The sequence below is a fragment of the Mustela lutreola genome, chromosome 4 (assembly GCF_030435805.1).
Source record: "Mustela lutreola isolate mMusLut2 chromosome 4, mMusLut2.pri, whole genome shotgun sequence".
Taxonomy (NCBI): Eukaryota; Metazoa; Chordata; class Mammalia; order Carnivora; family Mustelidae; genus Mustela; species Mustela lutreola.
In genome coordinates, this window is record NC_081293.1 from 4360359 (window position 1) to 4383150 (window position 22792).

General features: G+C 54.1%; 1 protein-coding gene and 1 long non-coding RNA gene across 10 annotated transcripts in view; one reads left to right on the forward strand and one right to left on the reverse strand.

The window, feature by feature from the left end:
• Nucleotides 1–22792, reverse strand: part of PTPRE (protein tyrosine phosphatase receptor type E) — a 151928-nt gene that overhangs the window by 40663 nt on the left and 88473 nt on the right. For all 9 annotated transcript variants that reach the window (XR_009353209.1, XM_059172838.1, XM_059172834.1 and 6 more), the window contains one exon: nucleotides 3115–3233. Coding sequence is in view for 8 of the 9 variants with exons in the window: in XM_059172838.1 (XP_059028821.1) it covers nucleotides 3115–3233 (119 nt within the window). In the remaining variant the exon portion in view is untranslated. The remainder of the gene's footprint in view (nucleotides 1–3114; nucleotides 3234–22792) is intronic.
• LOC131830543 (uncharacterized) lies at nucleotides 299–10152 on the forward strand. The gene is made up of 3 exons (XR_009353210.1): nucleotides 299–504; nucleotides 4134–4347; nucleotides 9351–10152. It is a non-coding gene; the product is annotated as an uncharacterized LOC131830543 (long non-coding RNA).

Consider the following 22792-nt stretch of genomic DNA (forward strand, 5'->3'; position numbering starts at 1 on the left):
ATGATTTCTGGTTAATTGATACACTGGGGCTGTATGCTGGGATTATCCCAAATAATCCTTCTTTTGGGGAACAAAGTTGCAAAGGACACCTTCACAAAGTCAGGCTCCCCCCGCCCTGGGATTCTAGGTCAAGGGAGCCTGTCCACGTGGTAACACCCAGACCTTGAAGTGGGGCCACTGCCGATTTCCCTCCTGGTTGTGTGACCAGCAGCCACCGCCCCGCCCACAAGGCCCCCAGCAGAAGCAGCACAGAGCCGAGTGTCACATCCGTTCTGATGGGCATGAGATCTCACCACAGTCCCCCTCCCTGAAAGGAGCCCCCAACGCCCACAGCCATCTCATGAGCCAATCATTTCACTTTCAAGTGAACTGAGGAGGCGGAGGGGTGAGGCTGAGTCACCCCGCCCGACAGATGTCCTCTCTGGAGCGCCCACACAGCCCCACCACGTAGCTTCTCTGCTTTGGGCCAACGACGTTCTGCCTGGTAGATCTGCTGCTGTTGTGGTAAGCGCTGCTGCAGGTGGTGTCCGGCCTCGGGCCAGCAGCAGCCGGCTCCTCTCTGTGGGCTGCAGGGACACACTGTCCTCGGGGCGGGTCTGGACCGTCCAGGCTGGGGGACAGTGCCAGCAACCCCCCGCCCCGGCTCCCGGAGACCAGCTGGCTGTGATGTGGGATGATAAATGCAGTTCCATGTGCTGGGAGCCTCTGTCTTTCCTTTCATGTGGCTCTAGATTTCTCTGGCTTTCCAAGCAAGGCCCGTGCTATGCTTGCCACCCCCTGCTGGAGGCAGGCATCAGAGACTGAGCCCCACCGCTCCCTCCTCTTGGGGCCTAACGGTGCATTTGTAGGACATGTGTGGGGTTAGAAAATCATGCAAAGCTCCTGAGCTGGATGGGTGTTGAACCCTTGACAACAGCCCAAAAGGCAGCACTTCGAGTCACCCCGCCCAGGATTTCTCTTCCAGAGGGATGTTGATCATTTTTGTTTTCCCAAGGCCTTGGGATAAGCATTTTTTTGGTGTGTGTCAACTTAGCTGGACCACGAGCTGCCAGATACTTGGTCAAACATTGTCCTGGGTGTTTCCAGGGGGGTGCTGCTTTTCAGATGACAGTCAGCATTTAAATTGGTGTCTCAGGAAAAAAAAAAAAAAAAAAAAAAAAAAAGATCGCAGCCCCTCCCCCCATTGTAGGTGGGTCTCATCCAATCAGTTGAAGGCCCACATAGAATAAAAGTGCCAGGCGTTCTGTGAGTAACAGGGAATTCTTTCTGCCTGATTGCCTTCCAACTGGGACATCACTCTCTCTGGTTCTGTAGCCACTTGCCAGCCTTCAGACTCAAACTAGGACACTGGCTCTGTGTATTTTGGACTTGACAACATCCACAATTGTGTGACCCAATTCCTTATAATAAATATAACTACAGATACAGACACAGGTGCAGATATAAATGAAAATATAAATATTTATCTGTGGATTCTGTGTCTCTGGAGAACACTAACCAATTCACCAAGTAATACCGTATCAGAGAAGTCCTTGAGTTTTATGTCTGGGAGTCTTAGGAATGGAGAGGGAAGGAGGCACGGAGGAGGCATATGGGGACTGACAAGAGGCTCCGAGGCACCCTCGGGGGAATAGGTCTTACTGGTTACAGATTCCTACTACCCTGGCCACGGGCCGGAGCTGGCAGCCAGATGGGCCTCCATCTACCAGGGAGGTGTGGCCCAGGGACCCTGTGTCCAGTCCGTGGGGACCCTGAAAACACCAGTTGGACCTCTGTGTTGGGCAAACATCCAAGGAGGAGAGATCAAGGGACACTGAAGAGCCAATGTCTGGGCCGTGAGAGATTGGCCGGGGGACAGACAGGCCTCCTCTGACAGGGTGTCCTGCCAAGCACAGCAGCGGCCCCGTGGACGAGCTCCTGAACCCCGGCTGGTTGTCTCCTTAATCTGCACTGCGGAGTAGCAGGCACTATTACCACCTCCGTCTCACAGACGGGGACGCTGAGGCACAAAGAGGTTCAGGGTCTTACTCCGGATCACTCGGCCAATGAGCGGCCGGCAGAGCTAGAACTGAACTCGGGCCACGTGTCTCGAGAGCCTTCGCTCTCGCTGCCACTCCTCCTCCCGCCGCCGCCTCCTCTAACCCTTGTACGGCATGTATCTCATTTCCTTGATGTAAAATTGACATACTACACACTCACCCGTTTTAAGCCTACGATTCAGTGATTTTCAGCTAATTCACAGAATTTTTCTCAGCATTCCAGAACATTCCCATCCACTTCTCGGCCACCTGGGGTCACTTGGCGTTTGACCCCCAAGCCCAGCCCAGCACTCCTGTCCCTTCTCTGGCATCAGCTTCTCTATTCTGGGCATCTCCCTTCCATGCAGCCACACAACACAGGGTCTCGTGTCTGGCTTCTTCCACTGAGCGCGTTTCTAGGGTTCATCCATGTCTGTTCACTCTTTCCTACCCCTAACTTTCAAAATATGGAAAAGGCAGGAGAACAAGCAATGAACTCCCGCGTGTCCGCCACCCACCTTTCTGATCAGGACGAGATGGCTCTGTCGGCCCAGCCCCCCACCCTGCTCCTGCTCCCCATCTGCTCTTTCTCGAATCACTCCTGGACCTCGCAAGGACATCAACATGCCTCTCTAAAATGTAAGGGCTCTTCTCCCAAAAGTGTAATCTAACCACTATACCAGTACCTTGCCCAAGAATATTAATGTTAACTTCTCAACAGCAGCAATGGTCATGTCAGTGGGCCAGTATCCTCTGCGGACTCATCACTGTTCCTTCAGGCTTGTTTCAATCAGATCCCCAGGATTGGGGGGCGGGAAACTTCACTTCTGCTCTCCCGCCTCCCACCGAAGCTGACACCAACCATCAGCACAGGGTCGTGTTCGCTGCCCCCGGACTGCAATTTGTTCTGCTCCAATTCCGCACAACTGGCCTGTCTGGCCAGCTGGTGTGGACAGGAGTGACGCGAGAGATGCTCTGCTCGCTGAGGAAGTCAGCTGCACCCTGCGTCTCCTCCCTCGGCCGTGTCATCCCAGTCCGAGAGCCTACCTGGAGGGGCAGGGGAATGCCAGGGAGGGGCATGCGGCCAGGGCCTCACCTGAGGTCGTCGAGGTCCAGTTGCTGACCGCCGCGGTGGTCTCGTTGCCCTTGAGAGCCCTGGCGAGCGGCAAGCTAACACCGGCCAGCAGGAGCGGACAGAAGGGCTCCATGGCGAATCTGTAAGAAGCAGGGACAGCCTCAGAGGGGCCCCCCACCCATCTTGGGTGGTCGGGCCCCCCGCTGAGAAGGGCCACTCATGGAGGACAAGGCCGACTGGGGACAGAATGCTGGTGGGCGTGCTCTGGAGCACTGGGTTGGGAGGCGGGTCTGGGGACACTCCTGGCGCAGTTTACTGGTGCACTAGGGAAGTGATCTCACCTTGGGATGAGAAAAGTTAGTAACTCTAAGAGTTGTTCCCACATTAGAAAAGCACTTGCTGTTCAGGTTAATTTCCTTTCTTTTTATTTTTTTTTAAAGATTTTATCTATCCGTTTGTTTATATCCAGACGGAGAGATAGAGAGGCAGCGGGAGCAGCAGAGGGAGAGGGAGAAGCAGGCTCCCCGCTGAGCAGGGAGCCCGATGCGGGACTCAATCCTAGGACCCTGGGATTATCACCTGAGCTGAAGGCAGACACTTAACAACTGAGCCACCCAGGTGCCCCAATTCCCTTTCTTGTGTGTTTGTCTGGTTTTGCAAGGAGAAGAGAGGTGAACCAGGATGCGGAGGTGTCCAGGGAGGGTAAAGTCTGAAAATACCAGATCAGTGATTCTGAAAGGTCGCTTCACGGAGCCTCAGTGAGGCCCTTTACCCACAGCTTCTGGATTGCCACATGAAATGATCTGTTCAATATTTCGGGTACATTCTATGGTGTCTGCTGTGACATGAGTGTAGCATTTCTATTTTGTATCACGACAGCCAAGAGAAGAGCACCCCTTGGGAAGAACTGCAGGGTCGGGAGTCAGGTTCACTGGCAGGTGGTCATAGGGGTGGGGGTGCTGGGAAGCGAGGAGGCCGGACCCCTGCACAGAGTCCACCTCTGCTGTCCCCCTAGTCACAAACACAACGTGTGCCCCCAGCCCTTATTCTGAGTGCAGGCCTTTCCTACACTCTGGAGCCTGATGGAGCCTCCAAAGGCCAGCCCGTCCTCCTGGGCCTGAGATGTGAGCAGTGAGAATGGGAATGGGCCGGCCCGCCTGGTCAGTGTTCCTTCCAGCCCTGTACTTCCTACTGCTCTCCTGAACTTCACGCGGCCTCCGGGAACACGGCTTTGCCTCCCGTCTGAGCCCCCAGGTGAGGCAGAGGAAAGACCCCTCGTCCCCCAGGAGGGGCCACCATCAGTTCCTTTCTGATGGAGTCACGTGGGCCCACTGGGGACGGAGGTCAGTCTTTATTGGGTGGGTGGCTAATGCGATGAGGTTCAACACAGGAAAATGTTCTTTTACCCAGACCTGTAAGGCCCACCTCAGATCCCCACTTGGTGCCCCATTTTCCCAAAATAGCCTTGGATCCTGAGGAAATGTGGCATCGACCTCTTGGTGGTGGAGAGAGGGACTGGCCCCCAGAGAAGGGGCCTGGCCATGGGAGCCGAGGGAGACCTGGCGGTGGTGATGGTGATGCGGTGGGCTGAGGGGTGGGCTCCCTCCCTCCCGCACTCCCCACTCCACTCCGTGGTCAGCCTGGGTGCCCGTCCGCTCACCCAGGACTTTCCTGCAAAAAGCCTCGCTGACCCAGACAAATGGACCGAGTCCCAGAAACACTGTCCCTTGAATCAGAGGAGACGTCTGAATGAGCGCAAACAATCGTCTTCATGTTTCAGCTGAAATGGAACCATTTTGAGCTGCAATCATCCCGGGACAGTGACAGCCACAATCAATCTTTTCACCTCCTTCTTCTTGTTCCTTTACCAAATACATTTTAGACTTTTAAAGTGAGACACACACACACACACACACACACACATGCACACACGCACACACGCACACACGCACACATGCTTGTGACCGGGGAGCACCTACCACCACCAGGCCCTTCGTCTAGGCACTGCCCTCACAGCAACCCTCCGGGACTGAGAAACTGACCCAACATTGGGTCAGAGGAGATGGAGGAGTCATCATTCGAACCCAGGACGGCCAGAGACAAAAGCCCTCAAGCCCTGACGGGCAGCTGTGCACAGGCTGCATTAAACAGAGTCTGCTCTTGAACACCGCTTTTACGTAACTGAATAAGCGGCAGAGTAATGGACTAGGAAGTACCCGCTGGTTTAATCCAACTCGGAGACGCAGACTTCCTAGTGGAAGCGTATTTTCTTGTTACATGCATTCATTCAAAACCTTCCTCTCCAAATGTCCCACTACCTAAGAGAAGGCTGACATTTGTGAGCCAGACAAAGACCCATCAGACGCCCCCCCCTCCGCCCCGCCCCGTTGGCCGCATCTCCTGGGTCCGCAGGTGATTTGGCCACTATGGCCAGCAGAGGGCACTAAACCTTGCTGAATTCAAGCCCCAGGAGTCCCCCAATTGCGGCATTATATTTCCAGACGGATGACAACTTTCCTGTACCTGGCTCTTCACCCACAAAGGGTTTGTGCAAGCTAGCAATAAGCACAGACACGAGTCCGCGCAAAAGGAATCCTGGAAACAGTAGTTAAATCCATAGTGAATTTTAAGGATTTGTATTGAATCTACCATACGTGAAGTATTCTGGGCATTTACATGCTGGGTCTCAGAACTGAGATTATCACAGTAGTTTGCAACAAAGCAGCTTTACTTTGACTCTTATGGAAAGCCAGCCAGCTATCGGCTTGATTAGAATCGCCTTTATACTCCGTCTGGCGCCTTTCTAACACTCGTTTTTGGGCAAGCCCACAGCAGCTTCGCGGAGCTGGAAGGATGCATGGCAAAGCAGCCACCCAGCGGCTGCACTGCTCTGGAGACGAGTGTCCACGGTGCCGTGCTAGAAGGGGACGAGGCGATGATTCAGTTCGCTCAGGACTGAGTCCAGAAGGCCTTTGAGTGTCATGTTCGAGAGTTTAATTTGGTGGCATGGTCTCCCTTTCCATCAACAACCTGTCTTATGAGAACCGTTTCAGTGTATGACAAAACGACGCTGACTCCTGGGCCCAACTCCAGATGCAAAGCATCCAAACATAGGGCAAGCAACGGGTTTTATATGGACCGCGGCTGACAACCTCGGCTGTGAGCTGCCGCTGGAGTTTCCAGAGGTGGTGCTGGGAGCCGGTCAGGAGCCACCAGAGACCTGGCATTGGGCTTTGCTGCCCCAGAACGGCTGGGGGCACGGGCATCCCCTAGGACCTTGCTAGGGAGGCAGCCTCTCAGGAACCACCGGACCCCCCTACATTTTCACCAGACCCCTGCGTGCTTCCCATGCACATACAATCTGACACACGCCGGCCTCCGCAGCAGAGAAAGGTCTGGACTAAGCCAGGACAATGGGAATGAGAAGACGGAGGGATCTGAAAGGGCTTCAAAGGCAGAATCTGTAGGAACGGCGATCACCTGGACGTGCTGATGAGTAAGGGCATCCGAGGTACTGGGATTTCCATCTTGGGGAATCCCGGGGGATCACTCATGAGCTGACATCAGGGGAATGGGGTCCCCGGTCTAGGAACAGAGATGATCTGGGCATGGTATAAAACGATAATACAAGCTCCCATTTACTGAGCTCCTATAAAGTGTGACAAGCCGTCTGAGGCTTCAGCGGTAAGTTACCTCCCCAGTCCTCATGGCCATCCTATGACGAACGTCCTGCTGTCCTCAGAGATGGCCTGTTGCATCTCGGGGTTCTGGAGCATTCTAGTGGAGAGTGCCAACAGGAATCACACCAGGGCCTAGGGCTCGGCTGGAGCTGGTGCTGAAGGCTCAGGGTGTGGGTGAGTTCACTCTGGGGGTGTGTGGAGGGGCAGACGTGAGCTGCTGGTGCAGCACCGAAGGAGAAGGAGGCCAGTACACTTGGGGACCGGGGAAGAGGACCCAGGCTGAGAGTCTGCAAAATGACAGCCAGGAGACAGGAGGACAGGAGGCTGGGGCAGGCAGAGACCCCGAGGCAGGGCAGGGACTCTCCTCACCCCTGCCCACTCCCCCTAGCCCTTGCTCACATGCTTCTGCCCAGTGAGGCGCCCTTTCCTCCCGGGATACACCGATTTGTTTGAACCCATCTGGGCGCTGCATCTCCCACTGAGACCTTGAGCCTCCCGAGGACAGGGGCCATCTCCCGCCACACCCAAGCTGGCCTTCCCAGCTGATTGGAAGCTGCCGGGTTTTGAGGGTGTGGAGCAGACCCTGAGCCGGTGTCTTTGGGGAGGGGCCACCCGGCTGACCCCTCCTGTCCCAGGCATGAAAAGGCGCGCTGGGTTTCCTGGAGCAGATTGTGCCAGACTGTCCCCTGCAACTCAAACCCAGCAGGTGTGGTTGAAACGCCGGGTCCTTCCGATCTCACTCACAAAAGAAACTCAGCTCCTCCACAGAGGAACAGACATAAAGATTTGCTCCAGCTTTGAGCAGAGCCCCCGGGACGGGCCACGTGCAATTTCTCATCCAAAACAGGACTCTTGAGTGTGAACAAGAGGCTGAAATAGTTCTAGTCATGTGCTTCCCCACAAGACTTCATTATTGGTCAGCAGTTGGTTTTACTAAAATGGGAACCCACTAAGTAGCTTTATTCGAAAACTATTTTTAAAAAATTATAAAAGAAAAAACAACCTTCCTAGAAAATAAACTACCAGGGCACATTAAAGCAATATTTTTTTAATAAAACAGCCCCTTTTTAAATTGGCTATATGAAAATAAAATGAGGACATGAACAGAATACCTATTCCCAGTCCATATTTACCTGCTTCGATCAGTATCTTAGCCTTGTATATTCTTAATATGTTTCACTTCTAATCTATTTTACAATATCCTTCCTATTAAACATTTTCACAAAATTGTCTCAGAGTTTTCCAAATGAGTATCTTGTGAGCACTCGTTTCATTTGCTTTATCCCTTTTTGGCTTTTACAGGAAAAGATTATAATGTTTTCCTTTCACAACCTATGTTTTCAGTAGTCGTAGTTCTACCGAAGTTTAAATCGTTGAGAGTTTTTTTGTTTCTTCCCTTTTTTTTTTTTTCCTTGGTGGTTGTATTTTTTGCTGCTCTGTTGAATACTTTTATTCAACTAATTAAGAACAAAATGCAACCAACACGTAGGGCCTTGTTTACAGAAAAGTTCACCATCTCTGTAGAACACGTGGGTTGGTTGACAGAGCAAGTTTTTGGAAGGCCCCAACACTCCGTAATCTGACGAGCAGAGAAGAGAACATATACGCTCCCAAGTTGAAGTATTTTTAAAAACTCAACATCAGCTTCATTATGTAAATGTGTGGTTCCGTTACTCAGTATGTGGAACTGTTGGTAAAATCTGACATCCATGGCTTCTATTTTAACTGATGGAATATTTAGTTGGTGTGTGGGCACAATTAAAAATGATCTGTGTGTCCCCATCCGCTCTAGGTGTGATGTGTTCACCACAAACACTGAGCTCCGCGAACATGTCTACATTTACGTTATCCCAGAAAACAGACAGCCACAGCGTCGGGGCAGAATTCTTCCATTGCATTTCCGGGGACATCAGCAATCATGCCAAGCGCTCACTTTTCACAGAAGGAACCTCCCAGTTACGGCTGGATTCCGTGAAATGGATGAAAAACAGCAGAACCAGTCTTGGAATCATCTCATTTTCCGTTGGAAACATCACGGCTTGAAAAGGACGCGGACCTACAGCATCATTGGGCCGTGTGTGAAATTCACCTGCTCTCGGGAGCACGAGCCGCTGTGAACCTCACCTTCTGTAAATGCGCAAGGAGAGCTCGACTGGACGCTGAGCAGGGACCACTACAGACAGTCATTTGATCTGAATGAACAGTCCCACTTCGCAGAGCTCCTGGAGAGCTCGATCCCAGAACCCTGAGATCATGACCTGAGCTGAAATCCAGAGCTGGCTGAGCCACCCAGGCGTCTCCGCATGCGTTCTCGCTTTCTTTTCTAACCACGGCGCATCTTTGAAATGGAAGTGTTGGCCCCACCGTGCTCGGGAAGGGTGGCGAAACAGTGCAGAGCACAGGGTTCCTCTTTCAGATGTGATTGCCCCTAAACAGAGGCAATCCCTGCTCGTGGCTCTCTTGCCCTAGTACGAGACCATGGGGAAGCTGGGGGAGCCCCGGGGACGGGCCACCAGGCCCTTCCTGGACTCGTTCACTGCAACTTTTCACAACTAAAATTCTCATTTTTAATTACAGTGAGATGAAAACCATGGAAGAAACCTGAAAATGGATAGGATGCAGAGACAAGAAGCAAGAAACCCGGGCGGGTCACAGAGAGGGAATGATGACCCCCGGAGGCAGCTGGGAAGACACATGGACAGAGCACAGTGGGTGTCGGGACTGGAGCGTGAGCTCTCTGGGCCTGCCACTGTTCGAGGCCAACGTCAGCAGCACGAGCTTCTGGTCTTCCTTCTCTCCCCAAAATACACCTCGGGGGTCACTCCAGCTAATCTCCTCCAAAGGTTCACAGCTGAGCCAGGTAGAGAGCACAGTCACGCTCACATCTGACCAATGGCTTGCCACCCCTCCCTCATCTGACTCACACCCACGGGTCCTCCATGTTCCCCAAAGGCCTGTTCACCCAACACTCAGAACAGATGCATTTTATCAGAGGACCACCGGACGGACCCCTCAGGCAAGTCCATACAGAGACAGAGGCCCTTGTCCCAAAACAAGACAAAGCCCCATCCGTGCACCCTTGGGACCCAGCAATAGTGGGGTAAAAGGTAATGATAAATGTTGGAACCGCACAGCTCCTTCCCCACCTCTCCCCAGGAACAGGCACCCAGCACAGAGGGTCACCGCCTCCGCTGACCATCCCCTTGGCAGTATGGATGATGGCAGAGACGTTGGCCAACTCCGGAGGTGGGCAGCCCCCCTCCCTGGGTGAGCCCTGGGCCATGCCTCTGCCACCCACCTTGGGTGATGCGGGGGGACTAGACTTTCGTGGCTGGGTATACTGTAGATTTTTGATTTTGAAGAAACAAGTGGAACTGTAGACTTCAAGTATCTGTGGATTTATTTGCTCATTCATTCATTGGGCGATATTTAGGAGACCTGACTGCCAAGAGACACGTGAACAAGACAGGCACCACCCTTGTTCCCCCAGAGCTTGCTTTCTGCCCGGAGAGATGAGAGAATCGATCACCGTACAGCCGACCCACCACCTGCTTGAGCTGGAGCCAGGACAAGCCAATCCAGAGGGACCGCAAGGCTGCTTAGGGTGAAGAGGCCTCTTCTCAAGGCCGCGGCCGACCGGTCCAGGGGAGAGGAAGAGGGAGAGGGAGAGGCAGCTTGAGCTGGGGGGGTTCTGGAGGGGACCCGGCGGCTCCAGGAAGCCCCGGAGCCTGCACCTGGGTCCAGAGACACCTAGTGTCTCCTGGCAGGACTGATGGTGGCAGAGTTTAAGGATGGGGGCGGGGAGAGAAGCTTCCCAGCAGGACTGCTCTGAAGCAGAAGCTAATGACACTGGGCAGAATTTTCCAGGCCCTAGGGCTTCTGGGGGCAGGAGCAGCTCTCAGGCCCATCCATCTGGCACCGCGGAGACGCCCGATGAACATTCTTGAAGGAAATAGGTCATCAGGGGCTTTCACTGCAGATTTCTGTCCATCTCATCAGCCCATGTCAGGTTTCCAAGAGCCCGAGCCTCTGAGGCTGGCGGCCCGGCTGGGCTCAGTGTCTCTCTGTCTCCGTCTCCGGCTGGGCTCAGTGTGTCTCTGTCTCCGTCTCTGTCACCCTTGCTTCCCTCCTCCTCCCCTCCCCTCCTTAAGCCAACGAGAGCCTTTGCCAAACACGTCCCCTCTCTGACCTTGCTTTCCGATGAGCAAAACAGGAGGACCCAGGGACAGTCAACCCGAGTCACCAGACCGAGCTGTTACAACCAATCGGCCCCACAGGCGTCGCCGTGCCTCCGGGGAGCTCTGAACTCAGCACGCAGACGGCGGCCTCTCCCAGAAGGGAGCAGCCAGAGCTGTGGGTGAGCCCGTGGTCTCCACCACAGAGCCCACGCTGCGGCCCCGCGGAGAATGTCTGCACCCACGTCTGCTCTGTCCCCTTCTGGGGAGGTTGGGTCTTCAGACGGTGGGTGTTGGGGCAGAGAAGAGCCCTCTCCTCTCGAGGAAGGACAGTTTCAGAAATAATGGACACAGACCTTGGGGCTGGGCAGAGGCCCCGGGGCCACCTAGGAATGCAGGGGGGTGGAGGTCAGCAGCCCCAAAAGCTCCAGCCCCCGCCTGGTAGGGACCTCAGAGGCACCCAAGCTCAGAATGCCAGCTCAGCCCCAACCGGACACACGCTGTCTCTTCCCTGTCCTCTGTTGAGAAGGCTCGTGATTCCCCTGGAGCATGTGTGTGATTCAACACATTTTTCGGTATTCAGAAATAGACTAGAGCTTCTGTTGGGATCTGGCATTATCCAGAAAGGAGACGCACAGGCCTTAAGTAGCACAACCCCCAGAGGGAAGTGGCCCCGGAGGCTCTGGGCATCTCCCCGGGGGGGCCCCGTCCTTGTCCATCTCATCTGCAGGGACAGGGGTCAGGGACGGCGACCTTGGGCGCTCAGCACCCATGCTGGGCGGGACAGAGGTGCCGCCCGTTTCCAGATGCCCCGTGAGCCCGGTGGCGTCTTGACTTTGGCATGGGTGCCCACGCTGGGCTTGGCTCACAGCAGGTGCTCAGTCTGTGCTGGCGGACAGTGATGTCCCGTGGGCCGTGGCCCCACCGTGTACTAGGAAAACGTAGTGTTTGGGGAACCACCCGGCTCTGCCCCAGAGTAAGTCTCCAAGAGCCAGTACTAAAGTGGGTCCCAAGTGTCCTCGGGGCTGCTCCCTCCGGCTCAGACACCAAGTCTCTAGGCGGCTCCAGCCCCAGTGTCCTGTGACCCTTTGAATCGGCCGTCACACAGCCACCTGGCCTGGCTCAGCGTGAGCCCAAGAGTCACGGGTGGAAAAGGCCAGGGTCTTCTTTCTGCCTCGAGAATTTACCATCAACAGGGCTGTAGAGTAAGTAATCACAGGATGGCGGGGCTTTTAGGTCAGAAGGGAAAAAGGAGCAGAAGCCACTGTGATGAGGGCAGGAGGGAACCCTGCGGGGGCGCTGGCGAGACCCAAGGAGAAATGGAGCAGGAGGGCATTCAGGGAGCGCAGGCAGGTGATCCACATGTGGGCAGGCTGTCCGGGCCTCCCGGGGAGGGCTTCTTCCTGGAGCAGATCCCCACTCCTGGCCTGGGTTTGCTGCTCTGTGAAGGTGCCAGAAGACGACAGCCAGGAACCCTGCCTTTCTGGCCCTGGTGTTCCAGCAGGCCACTTCGCCGTGGTGGGAGACAGGGTCCCAGGAGCAGAACGGGGTCCCCGTCCCACTGGGCACTGGGGTGGGCTTTGTCCTGCTGGACAGTGGCCGGCAGCCCACAGAACCCCTTCCACATGTGGCAGGAGATGCAGAGCTGAGCCCACTGTGCACCCTGCACACCCCCCCCCCCCCCACCGATCTTTCCTGGGAATGTGGGTCACAGTGACCTTCCGAGGCAGCCGGAGAAAGAAGACAGCGGACTGCTCCCAGTCTGGGCAGCGGTGCTCAAATCCCCAGGCACGGCTGCCTGTGTGCCTCCCACAAGAGTGGTCACCTTATGTCATGGAAACAGGAGGCAGGCACGGGGACACAAGATCCATTATCTACCTGCAGATGGGGACAGCTCCTCACTCCATGCCTGAGCCTGAAACGGTGGCCAAGAATGTTCACCGCTCCTTTCTGGAAGGTTCTGAGGATAATGGACATGACTGCCCGGTGAAGTTCTGCATTCCTTGAGTCCAAGGATTCACATGGTCACTGCCTCTGGTCTCCAGAGCAGAAGGAGCAGAAGCAGAAGCTCCCAGGTGCCCTGCTGAAGCCCAAGCTGCTCCAAGGCTGCTGACACGTCCCTGCAAGCCAGGCCGCGAGGCCTCCGTGTTTCTGCCCAAACACAGCCCCTTAGCACCCAGGTCTGCCTAACCGGCAGGGTGGTGTCTGGTCCCCACTGGGGTCTCCTTCTGTTCCAGCCTTTCCTGGCCTTTTCAGTGAAAGGTGAGCCGAACGAGAGAGACCAGCCATGGTCCCTCTTAGGTGGTCCACTGCTTTATAGACCCTGCAAGGCGCTCTATGCACCAAGAAATCCTGTGAGTGCAGACACGGGAAGGGCACCCTACCTTCCCCAATGTCCCCACTGCCCACTTCATGGGGCAACCACAGTCAAGCCAGGCGCTACCCATACCTTCTGGGTTCGGCAGCAAAGCAAAAGCCAGAAGACCGAGCCAAATCCTTTGGCTCACTGACACATCTCAAGAGTGGGAAGTCAGTTGACGTCAACGGGCGATGACAAACGGGACCCCAATGTTCCCAGAAGACAGACAAGCCCTTCTTTGCACCCACAGGTCAGATATCTCCTCAACATCTTTGCGGGTTCAGGTGTGCACGGGGTGAATTCTGGGCCCCGCGGATCCCTCCACCCAGCCGGCAGCCAAGAACAGACCATGCTTGGGAGATGGTCCCGGCAGGCCCTCGTGGATGGACAAGCCCCATCAGCCCGCTGACTCCAGAAACAGACTGGGAAGGACAGCACCAGTTTTCTCGAATCGCAGCTAAAACCACGAATCAAACACGTCCTGCCCCCAAGCGCCGAGCTAAGCCCCCCACACCCCTCCTATCCCGTTGGCTCCCGGCAAGTCTTCGAGGGACCAGGGACCCCCATGAGATTCGGGGGCCTTACCTACGGACACTGTACCTGTTTCCCATAAAAGCAAGACACCATCACTCACAGGGTAAGACTCTCATTTGTTATACGCTGGGGAAGAACAGAACCTCAAAGAACAAAGATGTGTTTTCACAGTAAAGGAGGGACAAATCTAGAATTTGCCCGAGCTTCGGGTGTGGACACACTTACATGAACGGAAGGTCCAGATAATAATAGTAAAAGCCCTCAAGCCGGCCGACGTGCAGCCCCGGCGTGTTCCAGATGCATCCGTCGTGATCCTGCCTTTCCAGAGAAGGTCTTGCTTGTCGGAAAAGACACTAAGGGCGTGCTTTTTATCCGAGTTGGGGAAGGCTGGAACTTAATTGCTTTAGAACAAAGGTAATTGCAAACCTCTAAATGTGGAACCACTGAAACATCATTAAGAGGAGACGGGCAGAGAAGCCCACCTATTAAGAGAGAACACGAAAGAAAACAAAACCAAAAAACCCGCACACAGAAATGACAAGGGGATGAGGAGTTGCTGGCTCGTGTCCCTGCCCTGGTCTGGCTGATGGTCGCCCGGCAGAGGTCTACACCCCTGTGCCCTCCGGAGGCCCTTGTGTGGCTCCTCCCCTGAGAGGCAGCTACTCAGAGAGGCAGGAGCCACCTTGGCCTTGACAGATGAGGACAGGGAAGCCAGGGACAGTGGGGGACCTGCCCACCGTGCCCAGACTCCCAGGACAGGGAGCACTGGCTCTTTTTGTAGACTGAAGCGCATCCCGGGCTCTGCAGGGGTGAGACCACACAGCTCCCCACTAGTCACACACACAGAGTCTGGTTGGGGACCCCTGGGACACACAGAACCCTCAGGGTTCAGGAGCCTGAACTGTGAGCACATAGAATTGTACGGCTGTACCCGAAGTACTGGGCAAGGGGTGACCAGTGGAAAGGGACATATTTTGCTTCCTTCCCCAAACACCCTTGTCCCCTAGACCCCCAGAGACACATGCCAGGTGTGTCCAGAGATGGCTGAGGTCCCTGGGGAATACACAGCATGCCCTGGGCAAGGGGGCTGCCCAGGAGGCCAGGGGAGCTGGGGAGGCATGGAGCCCCCAGATTCCCTGCAGCAGGTCCTGGGGGAACGGTCATCCAGGTCCCTGGGGACGGCGCTGCTCTCGGCCCACAGCGCCCGAGGAGCCCTGGGAGGCAGGTGTTCGTAGGAGAAGGTGGCTGGGAAGGTGGCCAGGAGGTGCCATGAGGCCCCTGGGGCGGCTGCCAGGCTTAGTGGTGTGTCTTTGCTCCAAGAATATCTCCACTTCCTCACGCACGCTGTGTCCCCCACTGGACCGCAGCGAGTCAGCCGCAGGCCCTGCGACCACTGGGTACTGGGCACAACACACCAACGCAGGGACCATTCTGAGAACGCCCGGCCAGAGTTCCCTCCTCAGTTAGGAAACCAGGCACAGGGAATGAACCGACTTCCCAGAAAACTGCATTTTTATTTCTTGATTTGCATTTTCTCTTACTACGCAAGCACCAAGGGGCAGTGCTTCTTAAAAGAGAGATGAAGAGATGGAAATTATTTTCTCAAGTTGGTGCCGATCGCTTTATACTGAAATCACTGGATGCAACGCAGCCGTGAGATAAACTAAGCACAGACAGTCCACGAGGAGGTCTCGATGCGCCTTCCAAGCAGAGCGCTGGATTCGGTCGTTTCCAAACAGGCCGCCCTCCCTGGCTGCCCTTGCCTGCCCGCAACCTTACCATGAGCGCCGCACAGGAGAGCTCCTTCTCCTCGGGTCACCACGGGCTCGGACCTCCAGCCTAGGTGGAATGCCCGCGCCCAAGAGAGCTGTTGGCCAAGGAGACCAAGAAGAGGAGATTCAGGAGGTCTCTTTGGGTTCTTGATTTTGCTTTTCCTCCATGGGGGCAGGATGAAAAGATGGTCTGGAAGTGGAACTACTGGGCCTTCTTCTCCGGTTCGTGAAGGACCTCCTGGGGCCTTGCCTGCTTCTAGGCGCATCCCAGAGACAGGGCACATCCCCAAGACAAGCCACAGAGAACCAGAGCTCCTGGAGGAGCCACAGGTGGTTCCACGTGAGTAGGCCACTCTGGGAGAGGGATGGCCCTCTTGGGGGAAGCAAGGGGACCTCACTGCCGACACTGGGCCAGGTTAGACGGTCCCGCAGTAAAGGATGGGCTCATATTTTTAGGCCATTAGTTCTCAACTCATTAGGAGAAAAAAAAAAAGAAAGAAAGAAAAAGCCTCTTCAGCAAAGCTCATTACTTTTCCTGGGAATTGGGGGAAATAAAACCAGCTCATGAAATAGCATCTGAAAATGCACTTTGCCAGGTAAATGACAAAGAGCTATTTCTAGAAGACAACAGGACTGCCTGTTTTTAGGTGCAAAAGGGTTTAAGGGCTCCCTACATCTGGTTTCAGATTACCAAGATCAAAGGCCTCGCAAGCAGAAGCAGCTCCTGGGGAGTGTGGATGTTTTCACAGCAGAATGGGAGTTCTCACACACCTCAGGCTGGGTTTGAGGACTGCTTGAGCTGGAATTAGAAGTCTCCGGAGAGATCTTGTTTAGCAAGCTCAGTAGCACTGGACGTCGTGATTGGACATGGATCTTTATCCACTCAATTTTCTGTTTTTTTTTTTTTTTTTTTTTCCCTGAACAAATGGGCAACTTGTTCTTTAAGACAGGACAGAGAGCACATGACTTGTAGTTTCGACGTTCTCTCTTGTCCCGGTGGTGGCGTGTCACTCAAGTCTTGTGTCCAGGAAGCTTCGGGGACTCCGAGCTTCGGGGAGCAGCATGCAGAACCCACGGGGTCTGCAGGGAAGCAGGGGCATGGGGGAGGGGAGGGGGGCAGCGGGGAGGAAGGTCTGTATTCACTCCCAGGTCTGCCCGACTCCTCAGCTGACCCCTGTAATTTAGTCTCCATTCCAGAACAAGAATGGCGTGTTAAATGAGAGCTACTTCTAGAAGAGAGAGCATAAAAGGTAGGAGATCTGGGGCACCTGGGTGGCTCAGTGGGTTAGGCTTCTGCTTTCGGCTCAGGTCGTGATCTCAGATCTTGTGATCGAGCCCCGCATTGGACTTTCTGCTCAGCGGTGAGCCTGCTTCCCCCTCCCCGTCTGCCTGACTCTCTGCCTACTTGTGATCTCTCTCTCTGTGTCAAATAAATAAATAAAGTATTTAAAAAAAAATGTAGGAGAACTGACTTTAAGTTCCACCTTTGCCCCGGTTCGACTAGTCTCCTGGAAACCCAAGTTACTAGATTAGAAAACAGAAAAACAGAAGAAGCGGACGGCTGAAGGTATAAGGTCTCAGTTTACTTTTCCACAGAGCAGGCCAGTAAGTATCTTTTGTAATGCCATTTCCAGCTGGCCAGGGGCAGAACCTCCCTCCTTTATGGGAGGCTCAGAATCTGCAGAAGGTGTTTCCCTGAGCCAAGGAGGAGCTCCATCAAAGGAAGGGACAGGGAAGGCCAAGCAAAGCTTCCTCGCTGGGAGTCCGCTGAGCCTCCCCTCTGATGCTGACAGAGTAACACCATGGCAACTGGTCTTCAAAGAATCTAGAAAATCCTTTTTGTTAAGGAGTAAAAGGTCCTTTATCGTTCATTTCTGTGCTTTATTACATTACACACTGCTAAAGGCCCATGGGCACATTTCTGGATTACATGCTGAAACTGATTTCATCAAAGAATTATAAAAAAAAAAAAAAAACCCATACATATGCAAGAAAAATGTAAGGCCCCAGCATATCACCAGCTCTTCTGTACTCCTGGCCCCCATGGGCTTCCTGCCGGTCCCTCCTGAGCAGGGCCCTGGACCATCCTGAGGACAGGAGAGCCCTCTGCCTAGGCTACCAGCAAGGGCTCTTTTTTTTTTTTTTTTTTTTTTAAGATTTTATTTATTTATTGACAGTCAGAGATCACAGGTAGGCAGAGAGGCAGGCAGAGAGAGTGGGGGTAGCAGGCTCCCCGCTGAGCAGAGAGAACCCCCCCAACCCGCCAGTGCAGAGCTGGATCCCAGGACCCTGAGATCATGACCTGAGCCGGAGGCAGAGGCTTAACCCACTGAGCCCCCAGGTGCCCCACCAGCAAAGACTCTTAAGAATGCTGGCGTGTGAGTAAGTCTGTTAAGGGACCATTTCAATTTCAATCTCCTATGGACCGCACGCTAATTTGCATATTTCCAATTATGCGACTTGCCCTCTCGAAGATGAGTACAAAGAGAAGAGCTTATTCGGTGGGAATGAAGTCCTCCACTGCAGTAAAGACAAGAGAACCACAGATGCAAGAAAGCTTCTCAAGGGCACACTTTCACAGATTCCAATGCCACACTTGCCTTTAGTTCATCATCAAGGAGCCCACTGACCACTCATCCGCCATGAACAAAGAGGAAACTTCCCAAGTTTCCCCTGATGGGAACAGATAAGACAAGAATGCTCTACAGCTAGAAACTTTACGGAGACATTTTTTTCCATTGAAGAAAACCATCGCTCTTATTTTGAAACAAACCAATGAAGGAACCCTGGAAACCTGTACCTGGCAACTCTTCATTCCTGAAAACATTCCCATAAAACCGCTGCCGACGAAGGCTTCGCCGTCTCTTCTCAGACATTGTGGACCACATCAACGTGTTACTGTGGTTCCTGAGCATCACAAACGAGCAGTGATTCATTTCTCTACACCTGTACAGGCCTGTAGACTGTCGTTTCCTATACGATATAACATCACTGAATTCCGTATTCACTAAAAATTACCACCTCAGCAGTGACAAGAGAGCTGTGTTCCGGAGAGTCTGCTTTTACCCAAACCAAATTATTAGAGAGTAGATGATAATTCAGAGGAGGAGGGGGAAGACCCAGAGGACAGGAAGTTGACCTGAACAGGTAAAGTAAACAACAATTAACAGAAACCAAGGACCCTGCCCCTGATACATTATCCGTTCTTGTCACTTTTTCGATCAGAAATGGCCTTGGCCCTGGCGGAGGTGCTCCTGATTTTTCTGCAGCAAATCTGAACAGCGACTTCTCCTCCAGGGAAAGGGCTCAGCAGATTCCTCATTCTCTTCATGTTATATTTTAATTTTAACAGAGATACTCAGAGGCAACAGCCTGCCAAAGCACTGTGCCTGGAGGGGGGCCCTGGGGCGATGGTGGCTTCTTTCCATCCAGCTGTCATCTCCTGACCCTTGCTCACGTGGCTGTCCCAAGCAGATGCCAGCCTCACCCACGCCGCTTCCCCGCTAGCCCACTGTCCAGGGCCCGGCACCTGCCACTGCTCAGGGAAGCCCTGCTTTCTCCATGACAGTCCCCGGGCCTGGAGGTCTGGGCTGGGACCCACAGCTGGAGATCCTCTGCTCCATGAATCTTCTGTCTCCTCTTCCTTCTGAACTTGAATGTGGGCTCCCAGTGAGCTGAGATCAGCTCATGGCCTTGTACATCTTGGAGGGGTCCTGCGGGCGAGGGGCAGAGTCTGTAGCAGCACCCGGTAAGACTGCAGAGACGTATCAGAACAAGACTTGGTGGAAGGCCACACCTGTGCCTGGGAAGGCAGGAGAGTAGCAGGAGAGCCTGGGGAGGAACAGGAGAGGTCCCACGTACCTTCTTCAGGCAGGCCATCCACTGTCAAACTGTTAGACACCTCCTTTTCTGGACCTGCATTTCACTGAAACCCCAAAGAATGCACAGTAGAAAGGTGGTCCCAGGCACAGAGGCCTAGAGCAGTCAAGGCCACCCCACATTCTCACTCGGGCCTTGTGCAGGGAGCAGGTGTGCTGGGTGCCCCCGGGGAGGGCAGGCCCTGCGGCCGGAGGGAGCTAGGCTGTAAGCATGGTGGGTTGAGACCTCCAGGGCTTCAGAATACGATCCGGACACCTTCAAGGTGGTAATCAGGTAAATATTATCAGATTTCCATTTGACGTTCATCTGGGCTGTGTCAGTAAATCGATTTTTGCCATCCTTCACAGGATCCATAAATGAACCGACACTTTCACCCCTGCCTCCAGGGCTGATGCCGAGGTAGGACGATAAACCAACGTCCTCCACCAACGTCGTGAGATCGTCTCGCTGCAACCCTGGGTTAATTTGTCTCAGCAAATATGTCAATTGCTGGGGCACAGCGTTCTGTCAGAGATCAATACCTAAATGTATATTCTAGAATCGTTCCTGAAAACTGCAGCTGATGATACTGAAGTCAAGTCCTGGAGAGGAACGCGCAGTCGCCGTTAAAGCCGAATAAAGACGCTGAACCTTCACCTAAAAGTGACCTCATGGGAATGGAGCACTAAAAGACCCAGGAGGACACTGGGAACTCCAATATTCTTCTTCTCTCTTTTTTTTCTCCCCCAACAGCATTTTTAAAGGAGCCCGTGGAGCCCTGTCCTCTTCCTTGTGTCAGGCACCTATCTCGGGCTGCGGCGAGGCTCTTGGGCACGACGCAGCAAGAAGAGAGCTCCGTGTGCCTGGGGTCCTGACAGGAGAGGGTGAAGGAGCACGGAATAAAAGCACGAACTCTGCTTGGCAGGGCATCACATCCTCGGGGAGGCTGACAGCAGTAGCCTGACCCTTTTCACCAGTCCTCTGACTGTGCTACAATTCTAGAAACAGCCTACGTGCCTGAGCACCCACTCCCCAGGGGGGAGGATGGAGGTGGCCTGAGGACAGGAGACGTCCTGGGACCGCACGTAGCTACAGGACAAGGTGCCAGCCAACCCCAGCGCTTCCACTTCTGTTAACTCCTGCCTGCCTCAGTTCGGTGCTCCTCTTTCTATCACGCAGGGTGTGCTCACACACCGCAGAGGCTCAGGGATGTCCGGAACCCCACGCCTTGCCCAATGAGGTCACAGCCTCCTCAGTGGCCAGCACAGGACGTGGGGAACGGACGGACAAACAGACGGACGCCCTCTGCCACTAGAGAGGCGAGGTCTGCCGGCGGGCGCAAGGCTCTCGCTGCGTTCACTAAAACTCCACGTGAAGAAAGACGGCACGCTTGCAGGGCTGAAAGTCGGCTAACGCACTCCTAGCGAAACCCAGGGTCCCCACTAAACTCCATCACTCCCCGGGGAGCCCATACTGAAACCTTCAGGACGGAGGAGAACAGCCGCAACTGTGATCTTCCTCCGTCCTGACCACGTGCAGCTGGAAACGGAAGGCCCTGGCTGGACAGACCCGGGGAGAGCTGGTGCGTCCCAGCGCAGCCGGCCCGCGAGACTACTGGCCATTTTGTTATTACAAAGCCAAATAGATTGCTTTGGGCTATTTTATTTGGATACACACACACACACACACACACACACACATTTTTTAATATAAATGGAGAAGAGGATATATCCAGATTTATCTTTTGATGTATCCTCTAAAACCTGAATATCGGGACGCCTGGGTGGCTCATTCAGTTCAGCCACTGCCTTCGGCTCAGGTCATGCTCCCAGGTCTGGAATCAAGTCCCGCATCGGGCTCCTTGCTCAGCAGGGAGCCTGCTTCTCTCTCCACCTTTGCCTGCCTCTCTGCCTGCTTGTGCACTCTCTCTCTCTCTCTCTGACAAATAAATAAATAAAATCTTAAAACCCGAATACTGAGCCGAGGTGACACTAGTCAGGTTATTGTTTTTGTTTTTTTTTTTTAATGCTAAAAGGCCCTTAAGTAAATTTCCGGTTATGATCAGCCAAACAGCAGAAATTTAGTGAAAAAACTGCTTCTATTTGTGGTCTGCTTACATATCTGAAACTGGGATCAAGAGATCCATCAGCAAAACCCAATCCGTGAGAAAATGGGTTACATTCATCAGTTAGAAATGGATTTACATTCCTGCCAGGCGCAGCAGTCACACGCTTCACGGTGTCTGAAGTTACGTCCTGACAGGGCTCAAGTCCTGACCTCTCAGTGAGAAGGTCCGCCAGCAGCCAGCAGTTACTCCTGCTTTGAGCACAATCTCTCTGTCTCTCAGCCACACAGCTGCACCACCCTCAGCTCTTAGCAAAGCCTTTGGGGAACCCCAGGGAAGGATCCGGATCCCCCGGGGAGGACGCTTAACAAAGGTTCCCCCAGGACGCATCACAAAGGGTTGGAGACTTGGACTGTCCCTCTCGACCTTCCATCCTCCCAGCACAGGCACAGGGCCTAGGGTCCTCCCAGGAGGCACACTGTGTGCTCTGCACCCCCGACAGGACCCCAGCCTGGCACCCCTTCCAATCCCCACTTCAACTCACCAATCTGGCTTTGGTCTGAGACCCCAGGGGGCACCTGGGGACAACCCCAGAGCACATGGTGGATACTCAGGAATGTCTGGGGAACAAATTACTAGATGAATGAATGAATGAGTGCCCTGGGCTTCAGCAGGACACACAATCACAGAGCCACAGAATGGCAAACCCAAGCCCAGGTTAATACTCTTGGTGTCACATCTGCCTCCTGGAGGCAAATCCCATACCTGGGCATTATGGTATCTTGGAGAAACAAGAGAAACCTAGACCAGGTCTGGCCCTGACCGCTCCCTCCCCAGAGCTTCAGGCCCAGGAAGCCCAGGACAACATCTCTTTAACGGCACGGGCGTAGAGGCCTTCTAAACTCCAGTAAGTAGCAGAGCTGGGACTCTGCTACTGGCCAGATCTGGCCAGATCTCCCAGATTCCGAAGGCCCTGTTTGAACCACTGCACAGTCCTGCCTGGGAGGTGGAGCCCAGGGACTGGGGAGATCCCTAGAGGCTGAGCTGAGCTGAAATGCCTTATCTCGGCACCTGTGAGAACCCTGGTTTTTAAGGTGGTGTCTTCCCAGTGCAGTGCACACATCACAGAATCGTTCTCTAGAAACTCACTAAAAATGCTTTGTGTCTGTGCGTCTGTGTGAGACAGAGACAGAGGGAAAGGGACATAAGTGGGGAATCCAGGGGGACTGGAGGTTGGGACAGCCTGCGGGTAGCAC